This window comes from Taudactylus pleione, unplaced genomic scaffold (assembly GCF_031769625.1).
Source record: "Taudactylus pleione unplaced genomic scaffold, aTauple2 ptg000116l, whole genome shotgun sequence".
In the NCBI taxonomy this organism is placed as follows: domain Eukaryota; kingdom Metazoa; phylum Chordata; class Amphibia; order Anura; family Myobatrachidae; genus Taudactylus; species Taudactylus pleione.
In genome coordinates this window covers 23,033,130-23,058,200 of record NW_028284518.1, presented here as the reverse complement: position 1 = coordinate 23,058,200, position 25,071 = coordinate 23,033,130, and the positions used below count along the sequence as shown (strand labels likewise).

At 42.7% G+C, this 25,071-nt stretch overlaps 1 protein-coding gene across 1 annotated transcript in view; it reads left to right on the top strand.

Annotated features, from left to right (window-relative positions):
• LOC148524827 (nucleoside hydrolase-like) overlaps positions 1-25,071 on the top strand; it is an 85,960-nt gene that overhangs the window by 40,220 nt on the left and 20,669 nt on the right. The window contains exon 4 of the mRNA XM_088471733.1: positions 2,204-2,315. Within this exon, the coding sequence (XP_088327859.1) occupies positions 2,204-2,315 (112 nt within the window). The remainder of the gene's footprint in view (positions 1-2,203; positions 2,316-25,071) is intronic.

Below are 25,071 nucleotides of genomic sequence, written 5' to 3'. Positions count from 1 at the left end.
ACCTTAGAACATACTGCTCAGTTATTAACAATATACAACAAGTAAAACACTGCGCACTGGAGTTACAACTGTGAGGTGGGATGTGCTGCTGAATGGGGGGGGTGTCTGCCCTTCCTCGATAGCAGGTAAACACAAACACAATGTATTCAGTGCACTATCCCTCTATGCAAAATGACTGAAAAGCAAGTGTATAATGTAGTCAAAAAAATTTCATTTATTGTATTTGACACTAATAAATCGCATGCATGAATAAAAATGGAGCTTGGCTTTTAATTCTCCCTGGGTGGGTAAGAAATGTATGGCCTGTGGATGGGCTTGCTGTCCGCAAGATAAATGGGAGGTTTGTGTGGATGGGACTGTCTCTTTTATAGACAACGCTGCGTCCCGCTGTTGTCTGAGTGAATATAGTCACTGGGTGGCTGGATGGGTCGGTGCCCGGGTGGTCCAGATCTAGCTCTGATCTACTGGTCCAGACACCTAGCCCCACGGCCCCAGTGGTCTCCCACCTGGACTGAAGACCACCCGGGCACCGACCCATCCAGCCACTCAGTGACTATATTCACTCAGACAACAGCGGGACGCCGCGTTGTCTATAAGAGACAGTCCCATCCACACAAACCTCCCATTTATCTTGCGGACAGCAAACCCATCCACAGGCCATACATTTCTTACCCACCCAGGGAGAATTAACAGCCAAGCTCCAGTTTTATTCATTCATTCTATTTATTAGTGTCAAACACAATAAATGACATTTTTTTTTGACTACATTATACACTTGCTTTTCAGTCATTTTGCATAGAGGGATAGTGCGCTGAATACATTGTGTTTGTGTTTATCAGTTATTAACAAGCTGAGCAGTTTTGAACACTAAGGGCTCCATTTAACAACGATGCATAACCTCTTTAGCACTCGCTAAAGGGGTTATGTCATCCCTTTAATAAATAACAAACAACGGTAATCTAAGATTACCACTGTTTGTCACTGCATCGCTCTCGCATCTATAGATGGCGAGTGTGATACGGTCCCCATTGCCAGCAATGGGGATCCTGCAGCAGCCTTTTTTGGCTTCAGCAAAGCTTTCCAGGCACTGCCGGGTGAAACCGTCATACACATGTGCAGAATGGCAGTTGTGCATAAGCATGACATAGAAGTACGTTGCTGGCAGGGATAGGCTTCCAGCATCTGAGCAGAGGATGCCGCAGAATGCTGAAATAATAAGAATAGAATAAAGCATTTGCATTATTATTATTATATATATATATATATATATATATTTTTTTTTTGTGGACAGGGCAGTAGACCGATTTTATTTTAAAAACGTAGGGGGAGATTTATCAATGCTTGGAGAGAGATAAAGCGGATAGAGAGAAATTACTAACCATTACTAATTATTTTACAGGCTGTGTTAAAAAAAAAAAAAAAAAATGACAAAAGCTGATTGGTTAGTACTTTATCTCTATCCAAACTATGATAAATCTTCTCCTTTAGAGTCTAAAAACAATTTTATGACTGGGATAAATTGCCCCCAATATTTTTTTTTTTTTTTTTTTTTTTGCGCCATCCTGATATATTTACGCTTGCAACTGGATGTAGTTCTGTTCCCGGCAGTCGGGATGCCAGTGTTCAGAATGTCAGCGTCAGAATCCCGACCGCTGACATCCCAGCGGTAAGTGTTGGTGTTAGGTGGAGGGTTAGGGCTAGGCACTAGGGGGAGGGTTAGGCTGCAGGGGGGAAAGTTAGGGTTAGGTTTAGGGGGGGAGGGTTAGATTTAGGCTGTGGGGAGGGAGGGTTAGGGTACTTACCGCTAGCTATTGGCGTTATAACCCAGTCGGGATGCCAGCGTCTGGATTCTGAGCACCAGGATCCTGAGCATTGGCATCCCGTACCCACCACCTTGTAACGCAGCAATATTTTACAAATGGGCTTTCCCATGCAACAGTAACCTTACTGAGGAGGTAAGAATGTTACTTCAGATGTAACCCGTTAGATAATTTTTTCTGAATTATTTATAGAGCACCAGATATACTGTATATTCTTGTATGGTGATTTCAAATATGACAAACATATAAGGCAGAATTTAGCTGTAATTCTGTTAAATACTACATAGATGTGTAGATATAAAAAACTCACACGCAAACACACAGGTGAGTTAATGAATGTGGTAAATGTACATCATTTTTTTTTCTTCAACTTCTGTCTTTAGGTTTCTTTAGTGGCTACAGGCCCGCTGACTAACTTGGCTCTAGCAGTGAAAATGGATCCTACCTTTCCCCAGAAACTTTATAGCTTGTACATAATGGGAGGAAATATGGAATGTAAGTCACAGCATGCAAAAACGAAACTAAAACTAAAAATTGTAAAGTTTACTTTTATTAAATTTTTTTAAGTCAGAATACAATAACTAGGGCCCTGATTCAGACCCACTCGCAAGCGGCTGTCCGCTCGCAAGTGGGTCGATGGTCTGCACTGAGCATGCGCACGATGGAGGGAGCTCCGTCGTGCGCATGCGCCAGACGCGACGAGCGAAGGAAAGTCCTTCGCTCGTTGTGTCTGATCAAAGGGGGCGTGCTGTCGATGTTGATTGACAGCACGCCCCCTTTGGTGGGCGTGCCGGGGGCATGCCTCCCTGACGGGGGCGTTCCCAAGGGAACGCCTCCCGTCAGAAGCCAGCCCACTGACATCACTAGTGATGTCAGTGGGAGTGATTTTGGCTCTGATGGAGCCAAAATCACTCCGGGCCTTGCGGTTGAAAACCTCAACCGCAGGCTCCGGCTCGCAGTTTCGATGGTCGCGATGGTCACGACCATCGCGGCCATCAAACTGCACGCTCGTATAGGCTGTGGGTGGTGACCCACAGCTATACGAGCGTCCAGGAGGACGCTCCATTTTTATGGAGGGCGGCCCTCATTCAGAGCGTGCGCTCTGCTCAGAGTGTACGGCTCTGAATGAGGGCCTAAATCTTTATTGCAGGGACATTTGCCTACTGCAAAACATGTAGTTCTGAAAGTACATGAGTTATTTGTCGGTGGCCACGCGTGAAATGTGTAGTATACAGTATAGCTAAGTTTCAAGTATACAGTATCTTTAATATAGATTATTAATTTATATATTCTGCTATAAAGTAGAAGGCAGAAAATGAATAGTAAAGGAATAATTCAATAATGGAAAGCCTGTTCTGTTCATTCCTCTATTCTCATCAGTGCTTTCTTCCAGTGTATATAGAGAAATGTTCTATATTTATCATAATGTGCATCTCTCCCCCCACCATAGGTTCCTGATGGGATTATCAGATACTAGTGTTTGTGCTAAGTGTGGGGCATCTGATGCAACCTTTATACACTATGTGGGATTGTCCCCTTATACGCAGATTTTGGTCATCGGACAACAGATTTGCATCTGAGTGTCTAGTCAATCATCTCCCGCTATCGGCAGAGTGGGCGATTTTGAGTATCCTGCCGCCATCTGGTTCGGGTGAAGATGATGCTAAAAAATTATTATTAATTATATCAGCAGTGACACGTAAATGTATATTGCAGATGTGGACCCATGCAGATCCCCCATCAGTTTCATTATATCGGGCTAAATTATTTTTTACTTTCCAGATGGATTGGTTAGAGACCACATTATCTAAGGAGACTAAGGCCCTCATTCAGAGCCGGACGCTTTGACCAGAGCGCTCGCTCTGAATCAGGGCCCACCTCCATAATTATGGAGCGTCCTCCTGGACGCTCGTATAGCTGTGGGTCACCACCCACAGCATATACGAGCGTGCAGGATGATGGTCGCGATGGTCTTGACTATCACGACCATCGCCACTGCGAGCCGAAGCCTGCGGTTGAGTTTCTCAACCGCAAGGCCCGGAGTGATTTTGGCTCTATCAGAGCCAAAATCGCTCCCACTGACATCACTAGTGATGTCAGTGGGGCCGGCTTCTGACGGTAGGCGTTCCCTTGGGAACGCCTCCATCTGGGAGGCACGCCCCCAGCACGCCCACCAAAGGGGGCTTGCTGTCAATCAACATCGACAGCACGCCCCCTTTGATCAGACACAACGAGCGAAGGAAAGTCCTTCACTCGTCGCGTCTCGCGCATGCGCACGACGGAGCTCCCTCCGTCGCGCGCATGCGCAGTGCACACCATCGACCCACTTGCGAGCGGACAGCCGCTCGCGAGTGGGTCTGAATCAGGCCCTAAGACAGCTGCATTTTTTCAGCTGTGGGAAGGTTTTATAGACTCCTTCACGTTGGCCTTACGCCGCCAAATATATTTGTTTCTGAAATACTACTTGGTACGAATCTCGGATTTTTTTGGATGATCCGCCTATTTCTCTGCGTTTAACAGGCTGAGATGGTATCTGTTTCTATGTAGGTCTTTTTTCCCCTGCTTCATTTTATTGGAGAACTTTTTAGGGGTTGTTCCTGCAATGTTTGGACTATTTTGAACAATATTTGCCATTTCTTGTTTTTGCTTGTTGATGGAAATTTTTTTCCGGATTTATATTGTATAACTTTTATACTGCAGTGATAACATATTAATTTATTTTGCAATAGATCACATGTGTAAATTTATAACACTTACGTCGGGAGTAACTATCTTTTATTAAGTTTATTTTATAATAAACCTTTTCTTCAGATTTCACTAGATTGCAACAATTGTAAATATTTTCGCCTGCTTTTCTGGAAACACTAGTGTACGTGTGTTCTGGAAATTTCAATATTTCTACAAAATATAAACTGATAGTAGAATCACACATTTTGTTTCTAAAATCATAGCACTGTTGTATGATATACTCACATTATTATCCATCATTAATATGCCTACCAAAACTAGTACAGTTCCCTGTTCAGATTGTAGGTGATCACATATGTTGTGATCTAAAGAAATATAACAAGATATAAATAAGGATACAAAATAATTAAAAATATAAAGAAAAACATTTTTTTAAACTAATCCACACTTTGATAACTAATTATCACGCTTGACATAAATCAATTAGCGGGGATTGCACGCGCGGGTGTCCCCGAGACCCCACGCGCGAGTCCCCGCTGTCGGCCTTTACCTCGCACCTCATGTAGGTGCGAGGTAAAATCTGCATGTAGCCGTCCTAATCGGCCTCGCGCTAGATGCTATAACACTCTGTTTCCGCGTTGCTCGTGGAAACAGTGTGTTCCCGCATGCGACAGAGGAGCTAACGGTGCGGGGAAAAAGCTATTTTATTGAAAAGCTTAACCCCGCGCTGCGGGACTTTCAAGCCCCAATTACTCGCGGGAGAGGTCCCGCGGGTAATTGGATATGCCCCAAAGAGTCTGTTTTTTTTCTAAGTACCCATTTTCGACTTATTTTTGACTCCGGGTGTACCATCAACATTAGTAAATCGATTAGACTCCTGGCAAGCAAGGGGCGTATTTATTGTCTTATTATTGGTTCATTCTTTCCTCATAAAGGAAGTAAAATAAATGTGACACAGACTCCATTTTTAAAATATCCTGTGCGGAATCAAAGACCCCTCTTTTTGTAAACTTCCTTCCATGAATGATTCATGGCAGCTGTCCATGAATGGGTTAAAACCTTAGTCAGCTGAGTAGAGACTGGAAAAAGAAACTCCACTGGAAGCATACATCTAGAGAAGTGCGCGGACCTCCGTGTTTTGGTTCTAATGTTCGTCGTGATATATGGTTTTGACAAAACCACCCCCAAGTGTTTTGGGTTTTTATTTATTTATTTTTTTATAAAGGTTAAAAACAGCTAAAATCATGTTTTTGGGCCTTTTTTGTTCCTACAGTATTCTTAATCTCAATTACTTAATTTCCTGTAATGTCTAGTCAATTTTGACCACTTTACAGCTCCAAATATTGTTTTCACCCCTATTGCCCAAAGGGGGTTGCACTAACACGTGGCAATTCATCTTCAAATATGGCACATCTAGTGTTTGTGGATAATAGATCGGGATTATTAGCACTGTTCCATGTAAAATGAGTGACCTGTAAATTGTATATTAATGTAGTAACCTGCAAATGGTTAACACATTGATTATTTATTAGACTTTTAATTTTCCATTCCATCCAGTTTCTAACCCTGAGAATTCAGTACAATTGGTTATGTTGACCCTTTGCATCTACCCTTTGAAACATTGTAGACAGCTTTGCATTGTTTCTGTCATCAGTCTGTACATATTTTAGACCAAATTGTCTTCGCACAGTCACATTGTATAGTAAAAAGGAAAGTGTATCAATTTTAAATACACTATTCTGTTGTGTGTTTTTTTTTTTTTTTTTCTCTTTGATCAGGGGAGAAAAACCTAAGTTATTGAAATTCGTGGGAATTTCAGTTGTCTACATTATTTCTATAATAGTTATAGATGAAGAAGATTAAATTATTGCATTGTTTGGATTCCACTCTCTTCCACTTTTTTACCCAGTCTCTGGGAGCAAGAGTATATATGTGTGTGTGTGTGTGTTGTTGTTGTTGTTGTTGTTGTTGTTGTTGTTGCTTGTTTATTTTTTATTTTATTTTTGTGCATGCTCTGTCACCTTTTTTGTTTTAGGTCCTTACCACACTCCTTATTTAGAATATGGTTTATAACGTTATTTTTTTTGGGGAGGGGTGAGAACTGAATAGTTCAAACTATAAACTGTACAATTTTATGACGTATGGGGCCGGACCCAATGCCGCATGGCTGCCATCACTGGTGGAAGCTAAGGAGTATTAGACCCTGTGCGATAGTACAAAGTAGTCAAGCTATCCTTTTTTGGGGTTGGGTTGGGTTCAAACTTTTTTTTTTTTTGCTAGACAGGAAAAATGCTCAGATTTAACAGTTAAAGTGTACAATTTGCTTTGTTACAGTAAAACTAAACATGTACACAAAAAATTATAACTATTCAGAGACTGAAAAAAGGTGGTTTTGCAAACTACAGAACAATACTGCCCCAGTGTAGTACTGTGATTATATGCTGCCTGTCAAACACTCAATCTTGGTAAAGCCCATAATGAAAAGTGGTGCACAATGGGGTGGTCCTTGGGTCCTCCCTCCCACCCTTATGTTCTATATTAAAAAGTACATGCACAATTTATCAAACCAAGCACTTCAGCAACAGAGACTGACACTTTGGTGGCAAAAGTGCTTGGTTTGTTTCGGTCCCCACAAAACAAGCTACCAATGGGCTTAAGGTGGCTCACAGCATTGTTAATCATCATCACAGTTGGAAGATGTCATTATCATCCTCCTCACCCTCATTATTGTTAATATCATCACACAATATTAGCTCTTCCCCACTGGAATCCACCATCACATAGGTCTCTGTACTTTGTTGCATTTGGTAGTAAAGGCTTCCTTATAGAATTTGTAGTTCATTTTTATAAACATAAGTTTTTCCACATTTTGAGGAAGTAGCCTCCTACGCTGAGTGCTCACAAGGTCACTGGCTGTGCTAAACACTCTCACTGCGTACACACAATGGAGGGTGTAAACCAAAGTTGGTTTGTACAAGGAGCTAAAAATTGCCTTTTTTTCCTCCCAGTAATAAAAAGCACTGTGTGACATGCTAATTTGTACAATCATTAAAATCAAAATTCATTAAAATAATCCTCCACCATTCTATTGATACTTTGTGTATCAGGTTGACTCACGGTGAAGGTGTCTCTAATTGTTAGCAATTATTTTAAGCATGACCAAATGTCAAAATGGTGGTTGACTTTGGTGCGCTGAATGGACCTCATTCTCACCCCCAGAAAGTCTCTTGAAAAAGATCAGTTTTTACCTGGCAGCAGCATTTGCAGGAAAAGCTGAAGCAGGAGACGTTGCCACATTATGTGCCATTTGAGCTGGCAGCTTGCTGGCAACGAGCTTTTTGCATCTCTTCAGATCTGTTTTAGTTGGAAAGAAAGACATTACGTATGACTTAAACCTGGGATCAAGCATGGTTGCCAGACTGTAGTGATCAATTGCAAGATTTTGACAACCTTTTTGGTTCTAGAGGAGCAAAAAATAACTTTTCCAACACAATTAGCAGAATAACTTTATCTCCTCCTTCAGTTTCTCTAGCTGTTTTATTTATGTAATTGTATTAAGGGAATCACCTGACTCCAGCTGGCAGTGTCTGAACTCGCTTCATTAGTTACTACTTCAAATGGATTTAGTAGCTTGCATAAAATAGATTATTCTCCGGTTTGCTGGTCTAAGGTACATCCCACTCCTCTTCTTATGTCATGATTTGTTGTGTAGGTTTGGATGGCTTGTTGCTGTTCCTCTATTTACTAGAGCATATAAAGGGTGGAGTTCCACCTGTCACTACCTCTTGCTTCAGTTGGTGGCATGGCAAACTGAACTGTTCTTGCAGCAGCTGCTATCTTCTACTTGCGGTTGCTGACTGCTGACATTGTCAGCATGTCCTGCACACACCTTTTCATTTTTAAAAAATTTCGGAAAAAAAGAGAGCCTAAACTCTAATCTAATAAAACCAAGAATCAACTCATGGTTTCAAACATTAATTTTAATCCTTATTAAATGCATAATTCAGTCACTTTATAATAATAAAAAAGATGGAACAAACATTCCCTCCAATTATTAAAGCACTTCTATAAAAAGTATGAATCTGAAAAATGTTGCAAAAAAATAACCCAAATGTTATACTGTATTGCATATAAATAAAAGAACACTTAGAAGTTGTCATCCATAGGGGTTGGATATGAAATCCCGACTGTCAGGTTGCCGCTGTACAGAATACCGACAGTGGCATCCCGACAGCCAGAATCCCGACACCCATAGGAACTAAAGGTAAGTATTTTCCCTAACTCTCCCTTGCCAGTGCCTAAACCTAACCTCCCCCTGCCTACACCCTAAATGCCTAGGCCTAACCTCCCCCTCCCAACACTGTAATCCTAATCCTCCCCCCTAATACCTAATCCTAACCCCGCTAGCTGATGCTAACCTCCCCCCCAACACCCAGATACTTACCTTCGGGATGCCGACGGTCAGGATACTGGTGCCAGGATCCCGACCTGTCGGGATTTCGGGGCTGGTATTTGGACCGTCTGCCACATGCCGGGATGTCGACTACATCCCATACATTGTCTTAATTTTGTTTGGTAAATGTGATCTTTATCGATGTAATGTCCATATACTAATGTGAACACAGTTTCTATTAATGTATATAAAACACCTATTCAAAGAAGAGCAGTCACGCTTTATATGTGCTGGAGTGTCTATTTAAAACAATTGTTGGCTCCAAATCTATGGAGCGGAATTTAGTGTGAGTCTATCTATAGGCCATAATAGGGGATGAGGGTATGCATGCTACTTATATATAAGCCAGCAGTGTGATTACTTTACCGGACTCCAGCTCCACTGCTTCCTCTCTCTCCCAGCTCACTGCTGTGCTAGCAGCTAGTATTTAGGTTGTGGCTCACTGTATTCCTCTTCTCCGGCTAATGCTGCACAAGCTGCTTGTATCTCGGATCGCAAGTCCACTCTTCCATCTTGCAAGTAGCGTGTGAATAGTAAGCACTGCTCACCCTGGGCTAATGTTGATTCACTCGTGGCTATACACAGCAAATCTCCATTGCCACATTGCCACATAAAAGATGGGTATGCACCCTATCGTCCTTAACTCGTTTCTCTTCCCGTGAAAATTTCTTCAGAATCCAGCAGTAGCTGGAGATGAGAAATACTGTTATGTAATCTTTAGTTTGACCAGTACCACTTGTCCACATATCTGTGGTTAAGTGCATAGTGTGTACAATTGAATATTCTAGGTCAAGAACGATTTTATTTTATTTTTTTTCACGGCCCGGTACAGGCAAGGAATTGTTGTTCTGGTAAAATGGAATGTCTAAAACCACATGCATTGATGACAGATATTGGACACAGATCTAATGCTAGCATAGCAGTCATAGCTTCAGTGATTTACTGTGCAACTGGATGGCAGCTTTCACACTTGCTTGCAAAGGATTGTTTAACTGTCAATTGTTGTTTAAAACTAGTCGTCTTTGTCCCCTTCTGGGATGAAGATTCAGCAGCAGCCCTAATGCGCAAGGATTCTTATGGAGAATCCTGGAATGGGGAGGCGTCAGTTGGGTTTCGCAAATTGGATGCAGTAGGACCACCTCTGATGATTAATGAGGAGATTGATGATGAAGGTGATGGCGGTGTATATTACTTGTGCTGGGATCCATACATAAAGGGTGTAATTCCACCTGTCACTACCTCTTGCTTCAGTTGGTAGCATGGCAAAATGAACTGTTCTTGCAGCCGCTGGAATCTTCTACATGTGCTTGTTGAATGCTAAAAATGTCCAGAATTTTTTTGGGCCACAGGCCCAACCCTTTAATTTTTAAAAAAAATTCTGAACCACCAAGTTTGTTTGGGAAAAATAGCAGACATGTTCACCCATTTGTAATACTCACAATGAAACTTGCGTTATCGGAAAGGACAAATCCCGAGGAGAGTCTTAGCAGTAGCAGGGTAAGCCATTTTGCTATCTCAACCCTGAGTTTTTCCAACAAGTTGACACTGGTATGCTACTTAGTGAAGCTGGTAATACACAGAGTAGCCTTAGTAAAGAAATGTATAATTGCTCCTTAGGCGCTATATAATACTTAATATGACGGAATTTATCAATTTATTTTAATGAAGACCTATATGAATGTGGGATAAAAAAAAATATAAAATTTGACAACAGCAATACATACATAAAAAGCACATGTAAAAAGTTCCAATAGGACGTTCTATAAGCACATTCAAGATATACAATCAAGTGCAAGAAGATCATAAATTACAGCAACATATGCAAATAATTGATATATGTGCATAAAATGTAATAAAGATTGAGTCTCCCATATCCAAATATTCCGAAATACAGAATATTTTTAGCATGACTGAGATGGTGAAATCTTTGCTTTTTGATGGTTCGATGTACACAAACTTTGTTTAAGGCACAAAATTCTTAAAAATAAAGTATAAAATGACCTTTAGGTTGTGTATAAGGTGTATATGAAACATAAATGTATTTTTTTTATTTTTTAAATATTTTATTCGGAAAACGACATATTGTAATACAAATATATCTTAAATAATCCTCAGCATAATAAACACATTGCCGAGAATCATCCAACAAAATATTTAATATATTTGCAGTATATAAATCCAGATATAAATTGCAGTTGCGCACACAAGAAACAGTCACATGCACTGTTACATATTTAGTTAGTTTCATTACCATGATCATTAATGGGCCGGCTTACAATTATAGTGCGAGTCAAAATCATAATCAGGATCAATATCAAAAGGGAGGGCCATTATCAAGTACTTCCAAGTTAAACCATGACGTTAGTTGGAAACATCTCCGTAAAGAATCCTTAAGTGATGGGGATAAAGTATGAATATAAGGTAACCATGTACCAAAAAACCTTTCAGTAAGGTTTTCATTATTGGTGGACGTCTCTGTCCAGTCCATTGTAAACAGAAATATTATTCTACGATGTAATATTGTAAGAGTAGGTGGGTTAGGTTCAATCCATTGTGAGAGGATGGTCTTTTTTGCAGCTGCAGTCAGTTTGGTCAGAAGTAGCTTATTTCCTTTTGTCACACCCTGTGAGTGTGTGTTTGTAGGTCTATTCCAGAAAACCCAACCTTTAGAGATCACAAAACAATTTTTAGAACCTCTTTGATATAGCGATCAAATTCACCCCAGAAAACCTGTACACGTGGACAATCCCACAGGCAATGTACTATATCGGCAATCAGGTGCTGAACATTTATAACAGTTGGCGTTGGGTGCATCACCAATAATATATTTAAATTTGGGGGTATAGTATGCGCTGTGTAAAATTTTGAGATGCATTTCATTATAAGAGACTGATCCCAATTGTTGATTCATTTTAAGACATGAAAGAGCAATAGTCTCTATGGGGATTTGCGGGAAGACCTCCTTCCATTTTGCAAGTCCTGTAGTACTTGACTCTAAATTAATAAGAGGTTGGGCACAGGAATATATAAAGGAAGTAGAGAAAGGCCCCTGTGGTTTGCAACGTAACGCATCATCCAGACGCCAGTTTAAATCAGTTGACAAAAATCCACGCAACATGGTTTGAATATAACTCATTGCCTGCAAATAAGGAAATAAAGGAAAAATAATGGAGGGAAATTTCTCCTCCTGCATTTGAGAGCGAGTGAGAGGTTGGAGTGTTTGGTCGTGTAAAAATTGAGAGATATATATAGATAGATAGAGAGATATATATATCGCTATCTATCTATATCTATATCAAATGCCACAGGTATGCCAGCGTTGAAATTGGGCTGAATTGCCAGGTGAAAAAGATGGGTTGCCCCATAATGGTAATAATAGTGAGGAGTAAATGCCTGCTCCATAGAGTACGCGGTATAAATGTTATGACCTCCAATCTAGTCCATTGCTATTCGATAATTAGCGGCCAGGGCATATTGTCTGAAACATGGTAGGTTTACCCCTCCTAGATGTGTCTGTTGCAACTTAAACAGTGAAATTCTGGGGCGTTTTCCTGCCCATATAAATTTTTGGAAAGCCTGATTAAAAAGTCTAAGGTCTCTCTTATCTGGGATAATTGGTAGCATTTGAAGAATGTAAAGAAATTTAGGGAAACTGATCATTTTATAAAGATTACATCTGCCTATATAGGACAATGGAAGATGGGCCCCTTTATTAAAATCTGTGTATGTTTTTAACAACAGTGGGGTGTAATTAACAGCATATAATTGAGAAGGGTGTGAAGGAACATTGACACCTAAGTAAGTGATGTATTTATCTGCCCATTTAAAGGGAAAGGAGTTTCCCCATCCTGCACTAGCCTCCCCAAAAAAGGCCAAGGCCTCAGTTTTAGCATTATTAATTTTAAAACCCGCTATCTCCTCATACATACATGCAGGAGGAGCAGTATAGCCTCCCTGGAGTTAGCGAAATACAATAAAAGATCATCAGCAAAGACCGAAAATGTAAACTCATGCCTTGCCAAGAAAATGCCCCGCCAGCCCCCTGCCTTTTCAAAATGGCATAGTAGGGGATCTAGGGCCAAATCAAAAAGTAGTGATGAGAGCGGGCAACCTTGTCTCGTACCTCGAGTCAGACAGAATGGTCGGGTGTTTAAAGAATTTGTCAAAAGACTTTCGGATCCTGATATAGTGTTTTGAATATGTGAATGAAATCAGGGCCAAATCTTTGGTGATTAAATATACGTATTAAATGAGACCAAGACACTCTATCGAATGCCTTGTCAGCGTCACAACTCGCCACAATTTGTCTTTTTCTTTTCTCCGCATGTGACTGGTACATTGTCGCTAAAACAGTGCAGATGTTGTGAGTAGAGTGACGTCCTTTAACAAAGCCTGTTTGAGCTGGATGTAGTAATTTAGGGAGCAGTAACTGTAGACGCTGGGCCATAATCTTGGAAAACAATTTCAGGTCCCGATTGAGCAGAGAAATTGGGCGATATCAGGAGACCAGGGCAGGATCTTTATCAGGTTTCGGGAGAACTATGATACGTGCAGTATTAAATATAGGTGGTGCCGGGTTCCCATTAAGTATTGAATTGCATAAAACTGAAAGATGAGGAATGACCTGTGGTGTGAGTATTTTATAATATGCCGCTGACAGCCCGTCAGGGCCCGGAGTTTTACCAGTGGGTAACGATTTTATAATAGAGGTAATCTCTTGCTCTGTTATAGGTAATAAAAGACTCTCCATATCTAATAATGTGAGTTTAGTTAATCCTGCCTGATTTAAAAATTCCATTCCCTTATCTGAGTTCTCCATAGGTGCTCGATATAATGTTTCATAGTACTGCAAGAATGCTTCTGCTATTTTATAAGGCATCCTAGTGGACCCAGAGGGGGTTAAATTAATTAAAGAAATAGGTTTAGATGATGTATAAGATTATACCATTCTTGCTAAGAGCTTTCCAGGGCGGTTCCCCCAACGAAAGTATTTGTTTTTTTGAAAATGAAGGTTAGTTTGGGCTTGTTCCAAACATAACAGGTCATATAAAGCCTTAGCATCTCTATATCTCTTGGAGTGAGAATCAGAAGGATCCTGCAACAGTTTAGCATAAGCTGTGGCTACCGAGTCACTAGCCTGTTGGAACCTTTGCTTAAGAGATTTTCTTTTATGTGAGATATAGGCTATCACATGGCCCCTCATGACTGGTTTAGAGGCTTGGCAGCGAAGATTGATATCTTGTTTATGGATAATATTGTCATCTATGTAATTTTGAAAATGACCTATTAATTGCTGTTTAAAGTCCTCCGAGGAGGAAGGATAGTCTGGAAAACGCCAATTATGTGAAAAGAGAGGTAGGGGATTGTAAACAGAGAGAAAACCACACTGGAGCATGGTCCGATATCCGCTATCTCAGAATCTAGCACTCTGTGTAGCAAGGGCTCATAGATCAATCAATAGTCCAACCTTGAAAACGAGTTGTGCGGATGGGAAAAGAAAGTATGTTCTCTGGACACGGGATGTAAGTGGCGCCAAGGGTCTATCAATTGGAATGTCTATAAGTAGCGATAGAGTGGATGGTGTAGAATCTACAGCGAGTTCCATAGTCACATTAAGATCGCCCCCTAATATTAGAGTTCCTTCTGCCCAAACTTGTAAATTAGAGTATATGTCAGAAAAAAAGGATGTATTAGGATCAGGGGGAGCATAGATACACGCAAAAGTAAATATGTCACCCTCTATCCGTGTTTTCAGAAATAGAAATCTACCATTTGGGTCAGTGTTTTCATCTAATATCTCATAAATTTGCTAAATAAAATAATCACCCCTCTGGTTTTAGTAGTGCAAGATGCGCTTTTAAATTCCTTTATCTAATTGTCCCTAAGAGTATTTGAATCTCCTTGCTTCCAATGGGATTCCTGCAAAAATACCACATCTGGTGAGAAACGTTTTAAATGCCGCAATATTTTCTTCCTTTTTATAGGGGTATTCAGCCCTTCGACATTCCATGTAAGGAAATTCATGGTACTTTTAGCGAATGGCCTTTGTGAATCTGATGTAGACATCAACCAATGCCAGCCCTAGGTGGAAAGTGTACATATTTATACCTATCTGTTCCTCTCGTCCAGTCCCAGCAAGCTGGACAAGGGAGGAAGATCTTGTAACACAATATATATTCCATGGTGTGCAACTTATAAACAAAAACTTCATTTAGGTAACACTTATTAGCTATTATCCAAAAAATCCTAACCTAATTTTTAATTTTATGAACCCAGGCGAGCAACCACAAGAGTTTCTCATAATTGCAGTAATATAAATGTGAATAACGATCCAATAAAACAATCCTAAAGATTGTAGAATGTAATACAACTGAATAAATAAATCAGAACTAAAAGGAGTAATACTCCTTGAAACATTTGAGGCAGTGCATAGCATAAATTTCCAGTGGGATAATAGAAAATACACTATCCACAACATATTGATGATAACAAAATACTTATCAAGAAACATATCATTTTCATAGATCAGTTGCTTTCGTTCCGGATGGGACGAGGTGAAGTGGAACTAGTGTCTAGAGATTTCAGGAAATTCTGAGCTGGTTTAGGCTAATTAAAATAAACAGGCTTGCCCTCATGCATAATACGCAGTTTCGCTGGATACATTAATGCAAATCATATTCCCTTGTTAAAGAGTTCCTCGCAGATAAGAGAAAACTCTCGTTGTTGTGATGAAACCTAGAATGAAAAGTCCTGGAACAGGAGCAACCTGTGGCCCTCGAAGGACAGCGAGTTAGTTTTGCGATACGCCTCCATAATGCACACCTTATTGGCATAATTCAGGATCTTGAAGATTACAGGTCTTGGGCGCTGCTGTGGTTCTTGTCGGAGTGGACCGATTCTGTGTGCCCTCTCAACCAGAATGGATTTCGTTGGCGTCTCAATACCTAGAGCAGTAGGCAGCCATGAGGAGACAAGCGGTAGCAGTTCTCTTGGTTTGATCGATTCGGGCAGTCCTATCAATCTGAGGTTATTACGTCTGCTCCTGTTCTCTAGGTCGTCTAGTTTATCATGTAGTGCCGTTATAGTAGATTCATGGGTGTGCACTAGTGTTTTGGTCTTATGCAGCTCATCCTCCAGCACTGATATCCTCTCCTCTGCCTCCGACAACCGTTGGGAATGTTGCGATAGTTGGGTGACAGCTAAGTTGATGGCTTCTGTCAGTGGGGCTAATTTTTGGTCTAGTAAAGGTGAAATTGTCAGCAATCTCCTTAGCTTTTTGAACAGATACCGTGCTGTATTTGTTTGAATCAAACAGATTATCAAAAGGGTCCTCAGGAGACGGAGAGGAGGAGGCTCTCGAGACTGTCGTTTTACCCTTGTTTTTTGCTGCTTGAGAGCCTCTGGGACCTCTCTGGGATTTTACAAATTTCTCCATGACAAATTGAGATTGATATCTCTATCTGGGTCACAGTAGAACAGCTGCACCTGTGATTAATGTAGAGGTCGAGGAGAGCTCAGATTTATTTCTAAGCACTTGATAGCAGCTGAGAGCGGGGAGAGATGTGAAAGTAGATGCTCAGCCGCAAATCCTAGACTGCGGCCGTGAGCGGCGGTGCTCCTGTGTGCAGCTAGACTTCGGCGGTATGATGCACAGGGAGCCGGGGCTATTGCCACACTTTCCTGGCAGTATCCTGAAGGCCTCTGTCGATACTGGGGATCCAAGTACCGGTACTCGTGGCAGGCGAGAATCACTTCGTATATGTCGTGCAGGGAGCTCTAAATAAAAGCGGCCAGACTGTCTGAACTGCCCACCAGAAGTCTACTTGAACTTATTGTTTAAGAAATGTTCAGAACTATTTCAATTGTTATGTCCCGGTTTATTGGGGACAATCTAAAATGATGATTCTCTACTGCGCGTCTTTTTGCAAGACTTATAGCAAACAGGGTTCTCCCAGCATATTCACAGAATTGGTGAATGACCGTATACAAATTCTACGGAGGGTATCTGGTATCTATATGGCAGTTGAGAGATGTCCAGGGTTATAGGTTTGGAGTTTATTTGTAGCTTCACTAGTGGCCACAGGAGGGAGCTCCAAACCAATTATGCAATGATATAAGATTTTAATATCAGTGATGTGTAATTTCAATTGCTTTGGATTTCTTTGTAAATTATTGTTATAGTAGTAGTAGATCTTTCATCAATCTGTATGGGTATAGTAGAGTGTGGCTAAGGGCTTCTACACAGGGATAGGCTGTGTATTACAGAATGTCCCCTTCTGTTGATTTCCAGCCAGGTGCAAAATTGGGGTAATGCTGATCCCTAGGGCAATCGGAGGGGCGGGGAGGCCACAGCATCCGGGAGCAAGGGAGTTGGCTGCAGAAGGGGATCGGCGTCACCTCAGTGCTACCGCCGGTCAGCTCCTCCGGGCCCGCTATCGCTATGCGGCGGGTAGGGGCGGTCACCTGGGGTCCCCTGGGGTCTGTTGGGTGAGTGGGAGAGGCACCTTTTGAGGTCCGCAGTGCCGCGATTTCCTTTAAATTCATTTCATGTATGCACACACTTTGTTTGAGCCACAAAATTATTGAAAATATTGTATAAAACTACCTGCAGGCTGTGTGTATAAGGTGTATATGAATCATAAATGTATTCTGTGTTTAGATTTGGGCCCTATTCCTAAGACATTTCAATATGGTATGCAAATATTCCAAAATACGGAATATTCCGATATCTAAAATACCCCTGGTCACAAGCATTTTGGATATGGGAGACTCAACCTGTAAAACATCCAATAAGCACTTTCAGTATAAACAGTTTAAAGTGCAAGTGTGCAAATAATTACAAGAAATATAAATGGAGAGTTCTTACCCAAGATGGGTTTTGGAGCCACAGGTAAAAAAAAAATGCAAGGCACCTCCGGAGTACCCTGCATAGGCTCCAAATGTCCACTCCAATCTAGTAGATAGTCTGGGTACAGTTTAATTGGCCAATGCGTTTCGAGCCTTGTAGGCTCTTCCTCTTCCTGTGCTGAGTGGTCTCCGGTTATTTTTCTGCATGTACAGTAGCCCCACCCATCATCAAGCACTTCAGGTGAGCGTGCTCCTGGTGCATCCAGAGGTGCATGTGTGCGACCCCCGGTGCGCTTGGGGAGCCGCAACCCGGAAGTGATGTACTGTAAAATTGAGGGCACAAATGTCCAAGAACCCGCAAACAGAAGTGATGCTGAATTGAAGGCAGGAAGTTCTGACATGAATTGAGTGGGAAGCATGAGTGATTGTTCTTTCAGCGATTTAGTTCAGAAAGGTTTCTCGTTGGAATGGTTGTTCTTTTGTTTATGAAATACCTCATGAAAATGAAACAAGGGGAACATATTAAGAAGATATTTTAGAATTGGTGCTAAAAATGATGAATAAAATAATTAAGCAAAAAATGTTAAAAGATCTAATGTTCAATTAAGACATTGAGATGAAAAAGAACATATAAAAACAATTTTAGTTCAAAATCTTTGTTTAGGCCTGTTGGTATAAGCGTTTTTAATTGGTAAATCCATTTAATTTCCTGTTCAGTTAATCTTGTATTCCTTTCCCTATTTTTCCAGGAATCTCTTATTGTTTCAATGGCAAAGAATTTCTAATGTTATTAGTGGAACAGTTGTGACATTTTTTAAAATGTTCTCATATGGAGTGGGGATCGAAACCTTTTTTGATGTTTCTCAAGTGTTCTTGCATTCTTGTTTTTAATGCTCTTGAAGTTCTCCCAATGTAAATGAGCATTCCAAAAGATAGACGACATAGGGGGTATGGCAAATTAAAAAGTCTTTGATGTGGTACTCTTTTTTTCCTTTAATTTCAAATGTAGTTAGTTTTGTGTTGGTGCTTTGAACAGTTTTGCACATTATACATGTACCACACACTTTTGTTCTAACTCTGGTTGGTGCATCGTTATCCAAGGCACTTCTAACTAGTTTATTCTTTAAATTGTCAGTTTTTTTGTAAACCAAACTTGGCTTCATCGGTAAGATGGAAGAAAGTACCGGTCCTTATTTAAGATGTGCCAGTGTTTCATAAAACATTTCTAAAAGATGCGATGATGGAATCTGTATTTGGTAATAAAGGAAAAAATCTTTATTGTCCGGTTTTTTCTTAATCTTTGGAATAAGAAGAGATTCTTTATTCAGACTAAAGCAGTGTACACACTTGGTGATTAGGAAAGACCATATGATTACGACATCTTAATCGTACAGTCGTTCCTGATCCCCTGTAGTGCCTACACTGAACGATAAGTCATTCAGTGTAGGCACCCTCCCTCATCCCTGAACATGGCCAATCTGTAGTTATCGGCAGATTGACCTGCATGTTCAGGTGATGATAGATGTCGGAAATGACCAGCGGGAGAGTGCATCGCTGATCATTTCCGACATTATAGTGCACGATTAATGAGTGATTGATTACGATGTCTTAATCGTTCAATCGCTTATTAATATCGTCTAGTGTGTACGCTGCTTCAGAGTCTCTTGTTTGGTTCTTTCCATATCTTCTTCATTATAACCTTTTGCAATGAAATTAGAGCCCACAGTTTCCATTTGTTCCTGGCAGATTTTGTTCTGTGCAGTTTCACTTTATCAGCAAGAACTGGCTTTTTGGAATGCCTTCAAGCCATCTGCTGAGATGTTCACTATCCTTGTTTATGTAGCTATTTGTATCAGTAGGTTTATGATAGCACTTTGTATTCATGATCCCTTCTTTAATGTAAATGGTAAGGTCTAGGAAATGTATCTCCTCCTGACTGATATGGAAGGTAAGATTTATATTAAGGTCATTGTTGTTCAGCTGTTCACAGAATGAGTTCAGTTATTCTAGATTACCTTTTCCAAAAAATAAAATGTCATCTAAGTAACTGTGCCATGACACCAAGTTCTTACTCTTTAAAGCCACAGAGAGTAGCCTGCCTATGACTTGGTTGTCATTGTGTGTAAGATGCTGCTGCCACTGAAGGTGATACTCCCCCAGTGTGCTGTCAATCATGTAATCTTTAGTTTGACCTGTACCACTTGTCCACATATCTGTAGTTAAATGGATATTGGGTACAATGGCTATTTCTAGGTCAAGGAATTGTTGTTCTGGTAGAATGGAATTGAGATGGAATTTAGTAGCAGGGACACAGGACCTCAATTAACTGTCTAAAACTACATGCATTGATGGCAGATATTGGATGCAAATCTAATGCTAGCGTAGCAATAATAGCTTCAGTGATCCACTGTGCAGCAACTGGATGACAGCTTTCACACTTGCTTCCTCTTGCAAAGGATTGTTTCAGTCAATTGTTGTTTGAAACTAGTATTCTTGGTCCCCTTCTGGGATGAAGAGTCACCACCAGCAGCAGCAGCCTTAATGCGCAAGGATTCTTATGGAGAAGTCTGTTAGCCTTCGTAAATTGGATTCAGGAGGACCACCTTTGATCATTGAGGAGATTGAGGATGAAGGTGTTTGCGGTGGAGATTGCATTTGCTGGGATCCATAGATGCTGCTGGAAGCTGATGGTAGACTGCTTATTTTTTTTTTTTTTTTTTTTTTATACAGTATTCAAGATTTTTCCAAATTTGTAGGAAATGATGCAACAGGGAGGCGGTTTCTAGATCGTTAACATCCCTACTTTTACCTACTTTAGGTTCACAAATGGAGCAGATTGCTTAACAAATGTCAGGATGTGGATCAAAATAATTCCACACGAAAGAGGTGACTTTTTTTGGTCTTATGCCCAGGCATGATAATAGCCGCCTTATCATTGGAAGGAACTGCTGCCACTGTACTACACCCTATTAATCACTCTGCGATGGGTCTGCGTAGTCACTGCAATGGCAGAATGCAACAATCGGCCAGTTGCGTGTGTAATCTCAATAGCGACCCTTCCTGAATCATGCCCAGTGAGTATTATTTCTGGTAAGATATGAAAAAATGTTTTTTCTTCTATGGGGTCCACAGCCATTACATTGGGGTATGAATCCCGGTCACCAAACAGTTAATGCAAACAAGTTTTCCTCATATACGCCACCTGCCTCAGGTAGCCAGTTCTTCCTGTTTGGTGTGTTTCACCACATAGACGGTGGGACTGCTGGAGCAGTCCTGCAGACGAGTACAAAAAAAAAAAAGAGAGAGTTTACTCTCTATCTCAGCGGGTGGTTTGAGCTGTCCTGGAAGCAGCCTCGCGCCTGATTGGAGGCGCACCGGCCACGCGCTGCAACTACCTCCTCCGGCGCTGCACCGCTAGCCTTGGCAGGTCCATGGCAGGGGATTCGGCAGGGGCTCTCGGGCCCTGGACCGCAACCGGATCAAGGGGATGGCAAGTAAGCAGGTGGTTGCGGCGGCCGCTGATGCCGGGACCACGTGGCGGTCCGGCCTCCGGCGGTGAGACTGGCCCGAGGCGCACTGCAGTCTAGAAGCATACGGCTTGTCTCCTAGCCTAGACCGCCGTGATATGATGTTCATGACCAGCCGGGGTTTGTGGCGGCGGCCAGGTCAGTTTACCAGGCAGGTCCAAGCAGCATAGGGGAGGTACGCTTCCCTGGTGGCCCCTCCCCCAATCCACACGCTAGTTCAGTCCTCTGGCACAGTTGATTGTGGATTGCTCCTCTCAGCCTCCATATAGGGCAGCCAGAGTGTATGTCAGTTGCTCTCTGAACGCTGCTCCTAACAGGACGCTGGGCAGTCTCCCTGTATGCCTTGCGTACTGCTGGTTTTGGTATTTTACAGGGCTCTATCCTACCTAAGCTTAGTCTGATTGTGGTACTGAGAGCTTATATGCATATGGCTCGCGGAGTATTTTTGCATGACATGTGATTGTTGTTTATGGATACTGTTTCTTCTGTAAAAGAACTGTAATTCCTGTATACTGTCACTGTCTCTCCCCTTCCCTTGCTACAGGTGTGTGGGTTGAGAGTAGAAAGCAGCACATACACTCAGAACCAGTAGCATAGTGTTATGTCTAAGGAGTCTGAGGGTCAGGTGGCGGGAGCCCCGGTGCTGATATCCTGTATAGCCTGCGAGGCAGGATTGTCCCCACAGGACTTTCTACAAAATGGGCTTTGTGGGAACTGTTTCAGACAGCCTCCACACCAATTAAGTTTGCCTGTTTCAGACCCTGAGCCCCCTTGGGCGTCCTTTTCTCAGGTTATGGCTTAGGTGGCGGAACGGCTGGCTGCCCCGATACCACCGGTTTGGGGTTTGCCTCAGCAGATGCATCCTATGCTCATGATGTGGCTGCCTTGGATGGACCCTGGTGCTGGTAAGGTCATGGCATCTTCCTCGGGGGTTTTTCAGGCTGTCAAGCCAAAGCCGCCTAAATCTAGGCGCCATGTATCGCCTCATATGGCTGAGCACTCTAGTGCCTCCTCCTCCGAGGAACAGGCACAGGACTTTTCACAGGAGTCTAGCTCCGAGGAGGGTGATGATCATTTCCCAGTAGCCGATGTCCCCTTTCTGATAAGGGCGGTAAAATCGGTGTTAAATATCGAGGAGGGGGATCTTCCTCCTAGGAAAATCCCCCTGTTTAAGCGCCAGAAAGTGGTTAAGGCAGAATTCCCAAAGTCTGAACATTTATCAGAACTTATGGAGGAAGCCTGGGTCCGTCCGGATAAGATAAGCCATTCTTCTAAAAGAATGGCGCTTCTATATCCTTTTCCAGCAGAGGACTGTGCCAAGTGGGAGAATCCACAGTCAGTTGATGCATATGTGGCACAGCTGATTAAATGTACCACTCTGCTAATCCCAGCAGTTTCGCTGAAGGAAACCACGGATAGGAGACTGGAGATTTGTCTAAAATCAATTTTTTTGCTGGCAAGAATGACCACCCGCCCAGCTATGGCCACCGCCTGGGTAGCAAGAGCTATTGAGGAGTGGGCCAAAACTCTTAGTCTTTACCAGATGCCTCTAAGGAGCAACTGGATATGATCTCCTTTATTAGAGAAGGGGCCTCTTATTTGGGAGATGCCGCCTTGGATGCAGGGATCCTTTCCTCTAAGGTTTCAGCAGTCCGTGGTGGCACGGAGGATCCTCTGGTTGAAGGATTGGAAGGCAGATGCAGGGTCCAAAAAGGCCCTAGAATTCCTTCCATTCACAGGAGGTGTTCTTTTTGGTCCAGAATTGGACAAAATTGTAGCCTCCATGGCAGCCTCAAAGATGGCAGGTTTGCCATCAGCAACCTCGTCTAAATTGAGGAGGGCGTCCTTTCGGGGGTTTCGGCCACAGGGCAAGGCCAAAGGTCAGCCCTCAGCGAGACTTCCACCAAAAAAGGCAGGACCAAGGAAGCCCTGGCAAAACAAACGTTCAGGATAAACCAGTGGCCTGATGGGACGGGCCTCCCCCTGGGGGATCCCAGGGTAGGGGGTGAACTACTTCGCTTCTCAGAGCCCAGGCACCTCACAATGGAGGATGCCTGGGTTCGAGGAGTTGTTTCCCGGGGATACGCCCTGACGTTTTGGAGGACCCCTCCGCAAAGGTTCTTTTGTGTAAACCCGCAGGTGGGTTCAGGAAAAGCTTTGGCCCTTCAGAAGGCTATTCTTGCCTTGCTAGCATCAGAAGTAGTGATTCCGGTGCCAGAGAATCAGTTCCGAGGGGTTTTACTCCAATCTGTTCTTGATTCAGAAACCGAATGGGTCATACCGACCTATTCTGAATCTGAGGGAGCTCAACAAATTTGTTCGAGCCCCCAGGTTCAGGATGGAAACATTGCGATCGATTGTGTTGGCGATGGAACAGGGGGACTATATGGTATCCCTAGATATACAGGATGCCTACCTTCACATCCCAATAACACAGGCTCATCAAAAATTTCTTCGTTTTGCGGTAGGGGAGGAACACTTTCAGTTCCAGGCCCTGCCGTTTGGCCTGTCCACAGCCCCTTGGGTATTCACCAAGGTGATGGCGGTGATGATGGCATGCCTCAGACGCCAAGGCGTCAGGATTTTGCCTTACTTGGACGACCTCCTATTGCTGGGGCAGTCCCCACAGCGGGTACAGGGTCATTGAGGCTGACAGTCACGGCTGGATCATAAACTGGCAAAAGTCGTCACCCTGTCCAGTGCAACAGATGTGTCATTTGGGAGCGAGATTGGACTCCGTGGTGCAGAAAATATATCTGCCGGAGGAGAAGATCCTGGCCCTACAATCACGAATACGCAGGTTGCTTCGCAACAGACAGATATCTGTTCTAGTTGCCATGCAGGTCCTGGGGTCGATGGTGGCCACCTTCAGGATGGTGGAATACACTCAATTCCACTCCAGACCACTGCAGCAATTAGTTCTGTCTCGCTGGAACAAGGATCATCGCATGATCAGGTCTCAGCTGCTACGTCTCTCTCCAGAGGTACGGTTGTCCCTGACCTGGTGGTTGCAGACAAAGCATCTCAGGCAGGGTCGCCCCTTTTTGGTGCCAGATTGGACATTAGTCAAAACAGACGCCAGTCTTCAAGGTTGGGGGGCGATGACGGGGTCACACACTTTCCAGGGAAAGTGGTCAGTGGCAGAAAGCCGGCTACCGATAAACATCCTGGAACTAAGCGCTATATTCAAAGCTTTAGTGCAGGCTCAAGAAATCCTAAAGGGCAGGTCGGTGCAGATACAGTTGGACAATCGCACCGCGGTCGCCTACCTAAATCATCAAGGGGGCACAAGGAGTCGAGCTGCCTTGGCAGAGGTATCAAAGATCCTGGTATGGGCAGAGACTCATCTGCCCACAATATCTGCCGTGTTCATTCCAGGAATCCTGAATTGGGAGGCCGATTTTCTCAGCCAGCAAGAGATAAATGCAGGGGAGTGGGCCCTACATCCACAGGTTTTCGGAACCTTGTGGACAGGTGGGGCCTACCAGAAATAGATCTGATGGCATCAAGAAGGAACAACAAGGTTCCCAGGTACGGATCCTGGACAAGAGATCCGAGAGCCGAGTTTGTAGACGCACTGACAGTAAAGTGGCGTTACAAGCTGGTATATCTGTTTCCCCTGTTTGCTCTTCTGCCCAGAGTTGTCAGAAAGATCAAACAAGAGGGCAGCACCGTCATATTAATAGCTCCAGCATGGCCGAGACTGCACTGGTTCACAGATCTACAGTCTCTCTCC